This window comes from Thamnophis sirtalis, unplaced genomic scaffold, assembly GCF_051295495.1.
Source record: "Thamnophis sirtalis isolate CommonGarterSnake01/CBP01778 unplaced genomic scaffold, rThaSir2_p1.2 scaffold_2, whole genome shotgun sequence".
NCBI lineage: Eukaryota > Metazoa > Chordata > Lepidosauria > Squamata > Natricidae > Thamnophis > Thamnophis sirtalis.
Genome location: NW_028261382.1, coordinates 6,254,011 through 6,266,711, shown reverse-complemented (window position 1 = coordinate 6,266,711; position 12,701 = coordinate 6,254,011). Strand labels below are relative to the sequence as shown.

The window sequence follows — 12,701 nt, the reverse complement described above, 5'->3', positions numbered from 1 at the left end:
AAAAAACGAGCAAAAAACAAGCCGTTTTTCACAAATACGGGCCTGTTTTTTTCCCTTCAAAAAAAGGGCATGCATAGTCTTTAGATGGCTTATAGAGTGCTCATGGGTGCTGGGTGGGGGCAAAACTGAGCAAAAAACCGGCCCGTTTTTCACTCATTTCTGCCCTCCCCAACCTCCAGGACTACTCTGAAAGCTTCCTAGAGGCTCTGCATGGCCATTTTGGTGAAAGGGGGAGGGGGGTTCGGGAAGCAAAAAATGCTGTATTCAGTGTATAAGGCGCACCCGGATTTTCAGCCTCTTTTTTTGAGGGAAAAAGGGTGTGTCTTATACTCCGAAAAATACGGTTAGTAGAAAGGCAAACTGGACTCTGTTGCTCGGCAAGCAATTCTGGCTGGTGCTTTGTACAATTCTGGCACATCTTTCCCAAGCCAGGTGCTGTTGTGAGCCACGATGTGGTTCGCTTGGCAAACTGGCTTCCCAGCAAGAAAGAAAGGAAGATGATGGTGTCAAAGAGGAAGCCAAATAAGGCAGAGAAGCAGGTGAAAAATTCCCCGTCCGTAAATTTTTAGGGCATGAACTCCCGAAGCCTTCCCAAATCCATGCTCTTCAGCTGCTGCAATTCGAGGGGTCTAACCTTGGCAACTTTTAAGGCCTGTGGACTTCAACTCCCAGAATTCTCCAGCCAAAATGGCTAGGGAGTTAGGGTTAGGAAAAGGGGGGAAGCTGTCACCCGAGGAGGACCCCAAGCAATGGTGGGGCTGCGGGGGGTTCGCAGGGGCTCGGGACAACCTCTAGCTAAGATTCTGTGCAGTTCAGAGAACTCCCAAATCCTACTACTGGCTGGCCCCGCCCACCCCTCCCTTCCCCTCCCAGGAGCTCCCACACCAGAGGTGGGTTTGTTCCGGTTCGCCCCAGATCGGGCAAACTGGTAGTGGTGGCGGGAGGCTCCGCCCACCTGCCCGGATGCTTCTGCGCATGTGTGTGTACGTGCTCACGACCCGGTAGTAAAATAAATCGAACCCCACCACTGCCCCACATGGCGCGTGTTGGATGCAGATAAGTGCAGGGCGCACATGAAGGTTTGAGGAGGGCACAAAACGGGCTTACCGGAAGTTCGGGAACTTCCCCAGGCTCTGGAGGCTCCAGAGGTCCTCCAGAGCCTGGGGAGGCCATTTTTGCCCTCCCGGAGCCTCCAGAGCCTGGGGAGGGCAAAAACACCCCCCTCCTCCCTGCTATGGTAGAGGATTCCAACTAGGCCATGCCCACCATGGCCACACCCGCCTAGCAACCGGGCAGAGAACCCCTTGCTAAAATTTTTGAAGCCCACCCCTGACCCCAAGTATCCAGCCAATCTAAGATAATCCCTCCAGGCCCTGGGGGAAGATACTGAGGCCTAATGCCACCCTCTCCAAGGACTCCCCTTTGGTCACAAACAACACAGCGCACACACACAACACACACACACATATATTGTCTGTGATTATAATGATGCAAGATAACAGCAATTTCCTTCTTTGTTTTCTTCTGCTTCAAACCCTTGAGTTCCTAAGTGCTGGTGCTTACTCATCAGCCCTCCTGGGGCTGCCACTCCTGAAACCTCTGCCAGAGATCCGTTTTGTCGGGCGAGTACGATGGGGATTGTAGTAGAGGAGGAAGAGGAGGCTTTGGGAACTCAGGCAGCTATTTTTTGCTTCATTAACCCTTTCTTCGCTCCCTGGTGAATCTTGGAATCCAGCTTCCCTGAAAAAAGAGAGGTTTGAGGTTTATTCGATTTATATGCCGCCCTGTAAATGTGGGCAGATATTTCCCTGCAGGAGGAAGAGTGTGGTGAGGTGGGGAAGGCACAGAACAGGCCTTAGTCCACACCCTTCGCGGCCGGCCTTCCCCTTTTGGATTTTATTCAATTTGTAGGCCGCCCTATTCCCCGGAGGGACTCAGGATGGCTGAACAAAAGCCAAGGGAGGGGAAATTACAAAAAGTAAGACAAAAACAATCAAGACAATACGAACAACTTAAAAGCACAACAGACACAGCAAATTCGAGTAGAGGGGGGGGGGAACTCAACCCCAGGCTTGCTGGGACAGCCAGGTCTTCACGGCCGTCCGGAAGGCCTGAAGGGTGGAGAGGGTCCGAATCTCCACGGGGAGCTCGTTCCAAAGGGCCGGGGCAGCCACAGAGAAGGCCCTCCTCCGAGTAGCCGCCAGCCGACATTGGCTGGCAGATGGAATACGGAGGAGGCCTAATCTGTGGGATCGAATGGGTCTGTGGGAGGTAATCGGCAGGAGGCGGTCTCTCAAGTACTATGCTAGACATGCGCTAAGACTTTCCAATGCTGGCTGTTATTTTTCTTTTCCCCACCTGCCTTAAGCAACCGTCCTTGGCCCCCTGTCTAAAACCGAGCCAGGAATATTTGTCAACAGCTTGCTAGGGACCCTTCCTGTCAGAAGCCAACCGAGCCCTCCGGGAGGCGAGGGAAAAACCATCACGACTGATAGAAACAGACAAGACTTGGACTCCGGAAGGGAGAAAGTTGCCCTCCCAAGGAGAGAGGCACACGCCACACAGTCACGACTCGAGCAAATAAGCGGCATCAAGATTGGCCGGGCGCATTCCTGTTCAGGGTTTGTGTCGCCGTCACAGTTGCCCGATCGGCTCTTGCAACAAACAGGCTCTCTGCTTCGTGAGACAAAGCCGCTGTGGATGTCAGGAAACCAAGGCACGTCGAGTCACACGTACCAGTGTGTCTACTGCAAACAACAGTCGGCTGCAGAGATAGAAATGCTATTTCCAAACGGTGGATCTGGCCAGGGTGATTTTTTTTTACCATGCACGTTTTTTGTGTGTGTGTGTGACTACAATAATATAATGGCAGGGCGGGGAATGCCTGCAGCAGGTTCGGCCGACAGAAGAAAGAAGGAAAAAGGAACAATATCATCAACCCAAGATGCCCTCCAATGTTCATTTAACACCTCAGACTCCGTATTTTTAAAAAACCTCCCTGCTTCCAACTCAGGGTAGGGTGATATTTTTTGCGGATTGCCGAGGAATTTGGCTGCTTTGAGGGCTCAGAACAAAGGGCCACGGATTTCGCCATGCAAACGTGCTGGAGATGCGAAGGGAGAAACAGCCCCTCTTTGGAAATTGGAAACCGGCAGTTACTGAGATTGTTTCTAGCATTGTTCATCATGTCGTTCGGAACTGTTCAAAGGCAGAGAGGAGGAGGAAGAAGTAGAAGAAGAAGAAGAGAGGAAGAGGAGAAAGAGGAGAAGAAGAAGAAGAAGAAGAAGAAGAAGAAGAAGAAGAAGGAGGAGGAGGAGGAGGAGGAGGAGGAGGAGGAGGAGGAGGAAGGAGGAAGAAGAAGAGTGGAGGAGGAGAAGAATAGATGAGGAGGAAGAAGATATGAAGAGGAGGAGGAGGAAGTAGAAGAGAGGAGGAAGTAGTAGTAGTAGTAGTAGTAGTAGTAGAAGAAGAAGAAGAAGAAGAAGAAGAAGAAGAAGAGAGGAGAAGGAGGAAGATGAGGAGGAGAAGGAAGAGGAGAAGGAATAGGAGGAATAGAAGTAGAAAAAGAAGGAGGAGGAGGAAGAAGAGGAGGAGAAGTAGAAGAGAGGAGGAGGCAGAAGAAGAAGAGGAGGAGGGGTAGAAGAAGTTGTAGAAGAAGAAGAAGAGAGGAGGAGGAGGAAGAAGAGGAGGAGGAGGAAGAAGAAAAGTGATTGGCTCATCTGTGCATCAGAAAAGTTGGAGAAGGAAGGAAGGAAGGAAGGAGAGAGAGATGGGAAGAAAGAGAAGGAAGGAAGGAAGGAGAGATGGGAAGGAAGGAATGGTAGGTAAGAAGGAAGGAAGGAAGGAGAGAGAGATGGGAAGAAAGAGAAGGAAGGAGAGATGGGAAGGAAGGAATGGTAGGTAAGAAGGAAGGAAGGAAGGAAGGAAGGAAGGAAGGAAGGAAGGAGAGAGAGATGGGAAGAAAGAGAAGGAAGGAGAGATGGGAAGGAAGGAAGGAAAGGAAGGTAGGTAGGTAAGAAGGAGAGATGGGAAGAAAGAGAAGGAAGGAAGGAGAGATGGAAAGGAAGGAAGGAATGGTAGGTAAGAAGGAAGGAAGGAAGGAAGGAAGGAAGGAAGGAAGGAAGGAAGGAAGGAAGGAGAGATGGGAAGAAAGAGAAGGAAGGAAGGAGAGATGGGAAGGAAGGAAATGTAGGTAAGTAGATAGGTAGGAAGGAAGGAAAGAAGGAAGGAAGGAGAGATGAGAAGGAAGGAAGGAAGGAAGGAAGGAAGGAAGGAGACCCCACTGCTCTCCCAGGGTCATTTTGCCAGCCCCCTCCCTCCTTCAGGAATAGAGACCTGCTACTTACAGAGTTTATGTTTGCCCTTGATGGGAAACTTAATAACCATCTCCTGGGGGTTAGAGCAGATGAAGACAAATGGAGAAGCCGACTCCTGGCTCAGCTGCGGATACTGAAAGGGGGGGGGGGGGAAAGGGGAGAGAACAGAAACAGCAGCGTTACAAATAGGTTATCGGTGCCACAATAAATTAAGGGAAGAGAACGACCCGCGGAGGGAAGAGCACACACGAATTGAGGGGAGGAAACGTTTCAAGCACTGCCAAGCAAGTGGAAACGCAAAGGCAGGGAAGAGCCTCCCCCCCCCCCCCCCCCGGTCTCTTGAAATCTCTTCAAAAGGGAGACCCAGATCAAAGGGAACCACACTGCGCTGTTAAAGAAATCCCGGCAGCCGGTTCTAAAAAACAGCGCTAGAATCAACCTTGGGAGAGATTTTACACTGCGAAAATCACAGCCTGGGAGGGAGGAGAGAGATTTTTTACGCATCCCCCTTCCCTTCTTTTGAGCTTCTTCAAACTTACAAAAGGGGACAGAATTAGCCCAGGGCTTCTGGCGAAGAGAAGAGAAGGGTCTTTTTGGAGAGAAGCAGGTGGAGCTAACTAGGGCAAAGATGCCACCAAGTTGGCTAATAATGTCTAAGCTGGCACCTTTTAACGGGATAGCTCAGTGGCCAAGACGCTGAGCTTGTCGACCAGAAAGGTCGGCGGTTCGAATCCCTAGCGCCGCATAACGGAGTGAGCTCCTGTGACTTGTCCCAGCTTCTGCCACCTTAGCAGTTTGAGAGCACGTAAAAAATGCGAGTAGAAAAATAGGGACCACCTTTGGTGGGGAGGTAATAGCGTTCCGTGGGCCTTCGGCGTTGAGTCATGCCGGCCACATGACCACGGAGACGTCTTCGGACAGCGCTGGCTCTTTGGCTTTGAAACGGAGATGAGCACCGCCCCCTAAAGTCGGGAACGACTAGCACGTATCTGCGAGGGGAACCTTTACCTTTATGTTTTCCCAAATCCTCCAATTTCCCCGAGGTAGCTCCGTTAGTCTATGCTCCCCTTGCAATTACAACGCACATCCTATTCTCCAATCCGGAGAGGCGCCACCCAAGCACAGAGAAGCCGAAATCTAAGCCTCCATCAAAGGTAGCAAAGTCCACGCAAGCTCCCACTGCGGCAGGTGCAGCCAGGGTCCCCCCCCCCGGGTAGCGGGTTTTTCTTAACTAAATACGGCACCTGGGAAGTGGGAAATCCCCCAGCTGGTTTTGTGGTCACGAGAATCTCTCTCTCTCTCTCTCTCAGCCGCCGTTCCCTCGCGGCAAAATGGCTGCTGCACCCAGCTGCGTGAAAAGTAAGAACCCCCAGGGCCTATAATGTCTCAACGGAAATGCGTGACTGGTTTTATTTATTAATATCCCACCACCTTTCGTTTTTATAAATAACCCCCCTGATTTGCAAAGGTTCATTTAGTGGCCATTCGAAGTTACAACAGCATTGAAAAAGGGGACTTATGTCCGCTTTTTTCACTCTCACGACCATTGATCCCCTGATCGTAATTCAAACACGTGGGAATTGACTGACGTTTATGACAGTCGCAGTGCCCGTGTCCGTGTGTTAAGGGATCCCCGTCTGCCACCTCATGACGAGCAAAGTCAACGGCCAGAAGCCAGATTCCCTCAAGCCCTGGGGGACTGACTTAACCACGGCAGCGATCCCCTTAACAACGATGGCAAGGAAGGTCGCAAAACGGGGCGAAAGTCACCGAACGAAATGCCTCACTCAGGGAACAAAACTTTGGGGCTCCGTTGTGATCGTACGTCGAGGACTTGCTGGTATTCAGGGTTAGGAGGGAGGGAGAGGGGTTGGTGGTGTTTCTAGAAGGCACCCTGCTTGGATTGTCAGAAAGTTTCCAGGCAAGAAACAACCTGGAACTGCGCCGCCTGCGGTCTGACCTGAGCGTAGTACACAAAATTGTCCGCTACAATGTCCTACCTGTCAGCTTCAACCTCAATAATACACGGGCAAACAATCGATACAAACTCAAGGTAAACCGCTCCAAACTCGATTGCAGAAAATGCGACTTCAGCAACAGAGTGGTCCACGCCTGGAATGCCCTACCTGACTCTGTTGTTACAGCCTCAAACCCCCACAGCTTCAACCTCAAACTGTCTACCGTGGACCTCACCCCATTCCTAAGAGGTCCGTAAAGGGGGCGTGCATAAGCGCACCAGCGTACCTTCCGTCCCTGTCCTACTGTCCCCATTTATTTGTGTTCATTTCCCTTGTTCATGTCCATGTTTATACTTATACTTGTTAACTCGTACATGTTCGACAAACTAATAAATACAGATACAAGTGAGAAAGGAACGGGGCGGAAACGCTGCTAATTAATGACGGGCTGACCCAAAGGGCTTCGTTCCTTTGCCACACCTCAACCGCTGAGGTTGCGCACCACCCTTGTGCTGTGCTCTTGAAGGAGGGCCGCGTCTCCCCTGGAGACTGTCAAGGCTTTCTATCTGCCGCTGGAAGATAATAAAAACGGGACAGGCAAGTGGTTTTGGCGGCTTTGACGGGGAGAAGCAAAGAGCCCCCGCCAGGCTACTTCACTAGCCTTTCATCTCACACTTCATGTGAACTCCCTTTGCACTCTTCACCGCCGCCCAGAAAGCCGGTCCTTGAGCTGGAACGGGGGCAAAGGAGGTGATCCTGGGAGAGGTACCCAGGCTTATCTGGCTCTCCCTGGCCCTTATCAGCGGAAGGCGGGAGTTCTCAGTTAGGATCAAGGGAGGTTCTGCAGAGGCAAGATGGGACTGGAATCATGGAGCTTTGCTCCCTAGGAAAACCATGGACATAAAATGAAAGCAAGGAATGAACGGAAGAAACACCCAAAGCAAAAGAGATGATTACGATGGACATCGGTATTTCAAAGACAACCATCCTGTTCTCCTTATGACCTTTAAAGCGCTCCATGGCTTAGGCCCAGGGTACCTGCGAGACCACCTACTGCCACCGGTAGCCTCCCATCGTCCAGTGCGATCCCACAGAGTTGGCCTCCTCAGGGTGCCGTCGGCCAGACAGTGTCGGCTAGCGACCCCCAGGGGAGAGCTTTCTCTGTGGGAGCGCCTTCCCTCTGGAATGAGCTGCCCCCGGAGCTTCGCATAATCCCCGACCTCCGGTCCTTCCGACGCGCCCTAAAAAGTTGGCTTTTCCAGCAAACCAGCCTGGCCTGAACCAAACAAAATACAGTATTGATCGCTGTTAATTTTAATTCGATTTTTTTTTTAAAAAATGTATTGTCAATTTTAATTGGGTTTGGGATATTCCATTTAATTTTTTTTAAAACTTTTATATCACGTGTTTCTTTTAATTGTTGTACGCTGCCCTGAGTCCTTGGGAGAAGGGTGGCATATAAATCTAATAAATCTCAAATCTCTCCTCTTCCAGCAGAAGGTAAAGGTAAAGGTTCCCCTTGCACATATGTGCTAGTTGTTCCCGACTCTAGGGGGCGATGCTCATCTCCGTTTCAAAGCTAAAGAGCCAGCGCTATCCGAAGACGTCTCCGTGGTCATGTGGCTGGCATGACTCAACGCCAAAGGTGCACAGAACACTGTTACCGTCCCACCAAAGGTGGCCCCTATTTTTTCCACTTGCATTTTTTACGTGCTTTCGCAGTGCTAGGTTGGCAGAAGCTGGGACAAGTAAGGGGAACTCACTCCGTTACGCGGCGCTAGGGATTCGAACCGCCGAACTGCCAACCTCTCTGATCGACAAGCTCAGCATCTGAGCCACCCCGTCCCTTCTTCTAGCATACCTAAAGTCTAAGCCGGAGGGGGGGGGGGTGGACTAGATCAGTGTTTGTCAACCTTGGGAACTTGAAGATGTCTGGACTTCAACTCCCAGAATTCCCCAGCCAGCATTCGCTGGCTGGGGAATTCTGGGAGTTGAAGTCCAGACATCTTCAAGTTCCTAAGGTTGACAAACACTGGACTAGATGACCTATAAGGTCCCTTCCAACTCGGTTAATCTGTTAAGAGTGTCTGTCCAGGCTCTTCTTAAAAACCTCCACCGGTGTAGCGCCTACAACTTCTGAAGGCAAATAAGACACACGTAAGGTGATCTTCCCGAGGCCGCGGAGGAAATGCCCTTTTAGCGATCTGCGTGGCTTTACCCAGCAGACGTTAAGAGCAGCAGGGAAGCCTGCATGAATCCAACAGCTGATCCGTCACCTTCGGCTGAAATTGGGGAAGTTATAAATAGAGACTTGCATCGTTACAGGCTTCCAAGCAGAAGAGTACCCTTTGCTGGAGAAGCAGGACACAGCCAATTGGCTTGCTCTGCCATCCAATTTCTCTAACATAAACTGCCTGCTGATTGTCAAGATGTTGAGCGGCTCTGATTTGACGATGCCGCCGTTTCAGGGAGGTGTTTAATCTATTAGCCTCTTGCCTGAAAAGGGAAATGGGAAGGAGACAGTGGCTTCTCCCCACAGGACGCTCGAGAGGCTCTTCACCTGTTTCGGCATCGCAAGATGAATTGGCAAAAGACAATGTAGAGCAGGGGTGTCAAGGGGAACAATGAAGGACCGGCCCATGGTACATCTGCCAGCAAAAACGGAGCTCAGGACGGCTGCCCAAAGCCCTCCTGGGCTCCGTTTTTGGCCTCGGTGGCCCCCGCAGCCCTTTGTCAGCTCTGTTTTCACTGGCCATGGGCTGCAGGAGGCAGTCGCAGCAGGAAACGGAACCTTGGAGGGCTTCATGAGGCCTCGCCAAGGTCTACTTTCATTGGCAGAGGGCTGCAGGAGGCAGTCGCAGCAGGAAACGGAGCCTCGGAGGGCTTCATGAGGCCTCACCAAAGTCTACTTTCATTAGCAGAAGGCTGCAGGAGGCCATCGCAGCAGAAAATGGAGCCTGGGAGGGCTTCATGAGGCCTCACCAAAGTCTCCTTTCATTGGCAGAAGGCTGCAGGAGGCCATCGCAGCAGGAAACGGAGCCTCGGAGGGCTTCATGAGGCCTCGCCAAAGTCTACTTTCATTGGCAGAAGGCTGCAGGAGGCCATCGCAGCAGAAAATGGAGCCTGGGAGGGCTTCATGAGGCCTCACCAAAGTCTCCTTTCATTGGCAGAAGTTTGCAAGAGGCCATCGCAGCAGAAAATGGAGCCTGGGAGGGCTTCATGAAGCCTCGCCAAGGTCTATTTTCGCTGGCAGAGGGCTGCAGGAGGCCATCGCGGCAGAAAATGGAGCCTTGATGAGTGTCGTTGAGCTGGCCATGCCCCCTGGCTCCCAAAGGCCAAACACAACCCTGATGCGTCCCTCAATGAAATCAAGTTTGACACCCCTGATGTAGGGATAAGGAGCAACGTTCTTACGGGGCTAGAAGGAATCACCAGTCAGCAGTGGCCTGTCCCTGAACACCTGTCCTCCAAAGCGGGAATAAGAAACCACAACACCCAGAAGTCCCTGCCATTAACAGTATAGTTTGGAGACAATAGAAATTGGTTACCTTCCAATGTAACCGGAGTCAGACCTGAAGGAAGACAGGAAAGCTCTCCGAACTTGGATTCAATCCACGGCTGATGAACCAGTCTGGCTGGTCGCCCTGTTCGTTAGGGCGGGAGTCTCCAACCTTGTCAACTTCTTTAAGACTTGTGGAATTCGACTTCCTGAATTCCTCAGCCAGCTCCCAGAATTCTGGGAGTTGAAGTCCACCAGTCTTAAAGTTGCCAAGGTTGGAGACCCCTGCCTTAGGGAGTTGCTTGCTAACACGGGCCGAGGGATGCTTGCAGTTTCAGCTGCAGAAACAAAGGCCAAACGAGGATCCTTGCTTCCCCCCAAGGAGCCGAAAACACACATTTGCAGAAGCTGCGGAATTCACATGCGGGAGGAAGCTCTTGTTTCAGAGGTTTACGCGGGACAGAGGGTGTGGGGTGTAACAAATTTCTTACCCCTACCGCTCCCCCACCCCAGGCATCTGGAAATGGAGGCCGGGAGAGGTGGGTTCTAACAAATAGGAACTGGGGGGGGGGGCTGGTATCTCAGAGTGTGCCTAATCTGTGTAAATATTGCCCACCTAACCGAAAGGAATAAAAAAACATCTGCTGAACTTCTCAGGCGGTGCAAAAGGAGGAGGTATTTGTGCTTTGTGACAGCGAGCTCCCTGCTTTGGAACAGCTTATCCCCCTCCGGCAAGGAAGCTCCCTGCCCCCTCCCCATTTTGCTTTCCAGGCCTTCCGGAGAACAGTGAATATTTGGCTCTTGCAGAAACCTTTGGAGATTACAGAGCTGGGCTCAGATGATCTCTCCCCCCACCCCCACTACCCCTACCCCAATACATGGAACCTGCTGCTGTGTTGTGGTTTGACTCTTATTGTGTTCGTGCTGTGTGTTGCCTTATTATCTAATGTGGCCTGGAGAGCCGCAGAGTCAGACGGCAGAGAAACCTTACACAACGCCAAACCGACAAACGGATCTCATGCAAAAGCCACTCGAGCAGGAAACGGAAAACCCCAGACTGTGGAGGGGATCGTGGGTAGGTCACTGATGGAGGGGGTCTGCTTATGCGAAGAGAACTTCAGTGAAGTTTTTCCAAGGCTGTTTTGTCTGCCTTCCTCTGGGAAGGCCAACAATTCCCCCCCTGTTGCTCCCGGTACTCTTTTTTTACACTGTTTTTTTTTTTTAACTCTGTTAAAGTACTGAAGTTTGCAGATGATACAACAGTGATTGGTCTCATTTGAGACAACGACACATCTGCATACAGACGGGAGGTTGAACAACTAGCCTCGTGGTGCAACCGGAACTATCTTCATTCATTTATTTCATTTATTATATTTATATGCTGCCCTTTTCCCCCGAAGGGGACTCAGGGCGGCTAACAAATCAAATCAGGGAAGGGGGGTTACAGACAAAAAATAAAAAATAAACGATACATAACAATACATAATTTAAAAACACACAACAGTCATACCATTCAAGACGGGGGCAACAGCTCTTTAGCCCCAGGCCTGTCGGAATAGCCAGGTTTTAAGGGCTTTGCGGAAGGCCTGGAGGGTGGTGAGGGTTCGAATCTCCACGGGGAGTTCGTTCCAAAGGGTCGGAGCAGCCACAGAGAAGGCTCTTCTCCGGGTAGTCGCCAGTCGACACTGGCCGGTGGATGGAATTCGGAGGAGGCCTAATCTGTGGAATCTAATCGGTCTAGCGGAGGTAATTGGCAGCAGGCAGTCTCTCAAGTACCCAGGTCCAATACCATGAAGGGCTTTATAAGTGACGACTAGCGCCTTGAAGCGTATCCGAAGACCAATAGGCAGACAGTGCAGCTCGCGGAGGATAGGTGTTACGTGGGTGAACCGAACTAAATACACTCATAACCGTAGAAATGGTGGTAGATTTTAGGAGAAACCCTCCCATGCTACCACCTCTTACAATACTAGACAAGACAGTATCAACAGTAGAGGCCTTCAGGTTTCTAGGTTCTATCCTATCTCAAATGGACTAAAAGGGACACCTAACATCAAAAATGTCATCAAAAAAGCACAAGAAAGAATGTTCTTTCTGCGCCAACTCAGGAAGCTCAAACTGCCTAAAGAGCTGATGATTCAGTTCTACAGAGGAATGATTTGAGTCTGTCATCACTCTGCTAAACAACTAAAACTCCCACAACACTGTCGAATAATTTACTAAGACTGTATTGCTATTATTCTTCTCATCCTTCCTAGTATCTGTCTCTTCCCACTTATGACTATAACCATGTTGCTTGAATCTTTACAATTTATATTGCTTTATTTGTTTCCTAGTATAGCAATAGCAGTTAGACCTATATACCGCTTCATAGGGCTTTCAGCCCTCTCTAAGCGGTTTACAGAGTCAGCATATCGCCCCCACAGTCTGGGTCCTCATTTCACCCACCTCGGAAGGATGGAAGGCTGAGTCAACCCTGAGCCGGTGAGATTTGAACCGCCGAACTGCAGATAGCAGTCAGCTGAAGTGGCCTGCAGTACTGCACTCTACCCACTGCGCCACCTCGGCTCGAGGTGTGTATGATTTGATTGCTTATTAGTAACCTATTCATATCACTAAGTGTTGTATCTTATGATTTTTGATGAATGCGTTCTATTTTATTTTTCTTTACGTATGTACACCGAGAGCATCTGCACCAAAGACAAATTCCTTGTGTGTCCCATCACACTAGGCCAATAAAGAATTCTATTCTGTTCTAAAGAAAATAATCAAAAAGCAGCCAACACCCCCCCTCCCCCAAGATGACAGGAGCCTTCTTTGAAAAGCAATTTCCCTGACTCAGGGAAGCTGAATTGGTTAAACCAACAGAGAGAGGAGAGAGATTTCAGATCTACCCTGAAACCTGCCTGCAAAGGATACAGAACGAGA

At 50.5% G+C, this 12,701-nt stretch overlaps 1 protein-coding gene across 2 annotated transcripts in view; it reads right to left on the bottom strand.

The window, feature by feature from the left end:
* Positions 1 to 1,453: 1,453 nt before the first annotated feature.
* The window catches only part of TRIP4 (thyroid hormone receptor interactor 4), a 39,125-nt gene continuing 27,877 nt past the window's right edge, over positions 1,454 to 12,701 (bottom strand). The window contains exons 12-13 of one of the 2 annotated variants that reach the window (XM_087704138.1): positions 4,347 to 4,449; positions 1,454 to 1,740 (exon numbers count right to left, since the gene is read on the bottom strand). In XM_087704138.1, the coding sequence (XP_087560264.1) occupies positions 1,673 to 1,740; positions 4,347 to 4,449 (171 nt within the window). In that variant the 3' untranslated portion in view covers positions 1,454 to 1,672. The remainder of the gene's footprint in view (positions 1,741 to 4,346; positions 4,450 to 12,701) is intronic. The other variant, XM_087704139.1, reaches the window with a different exon arrangement.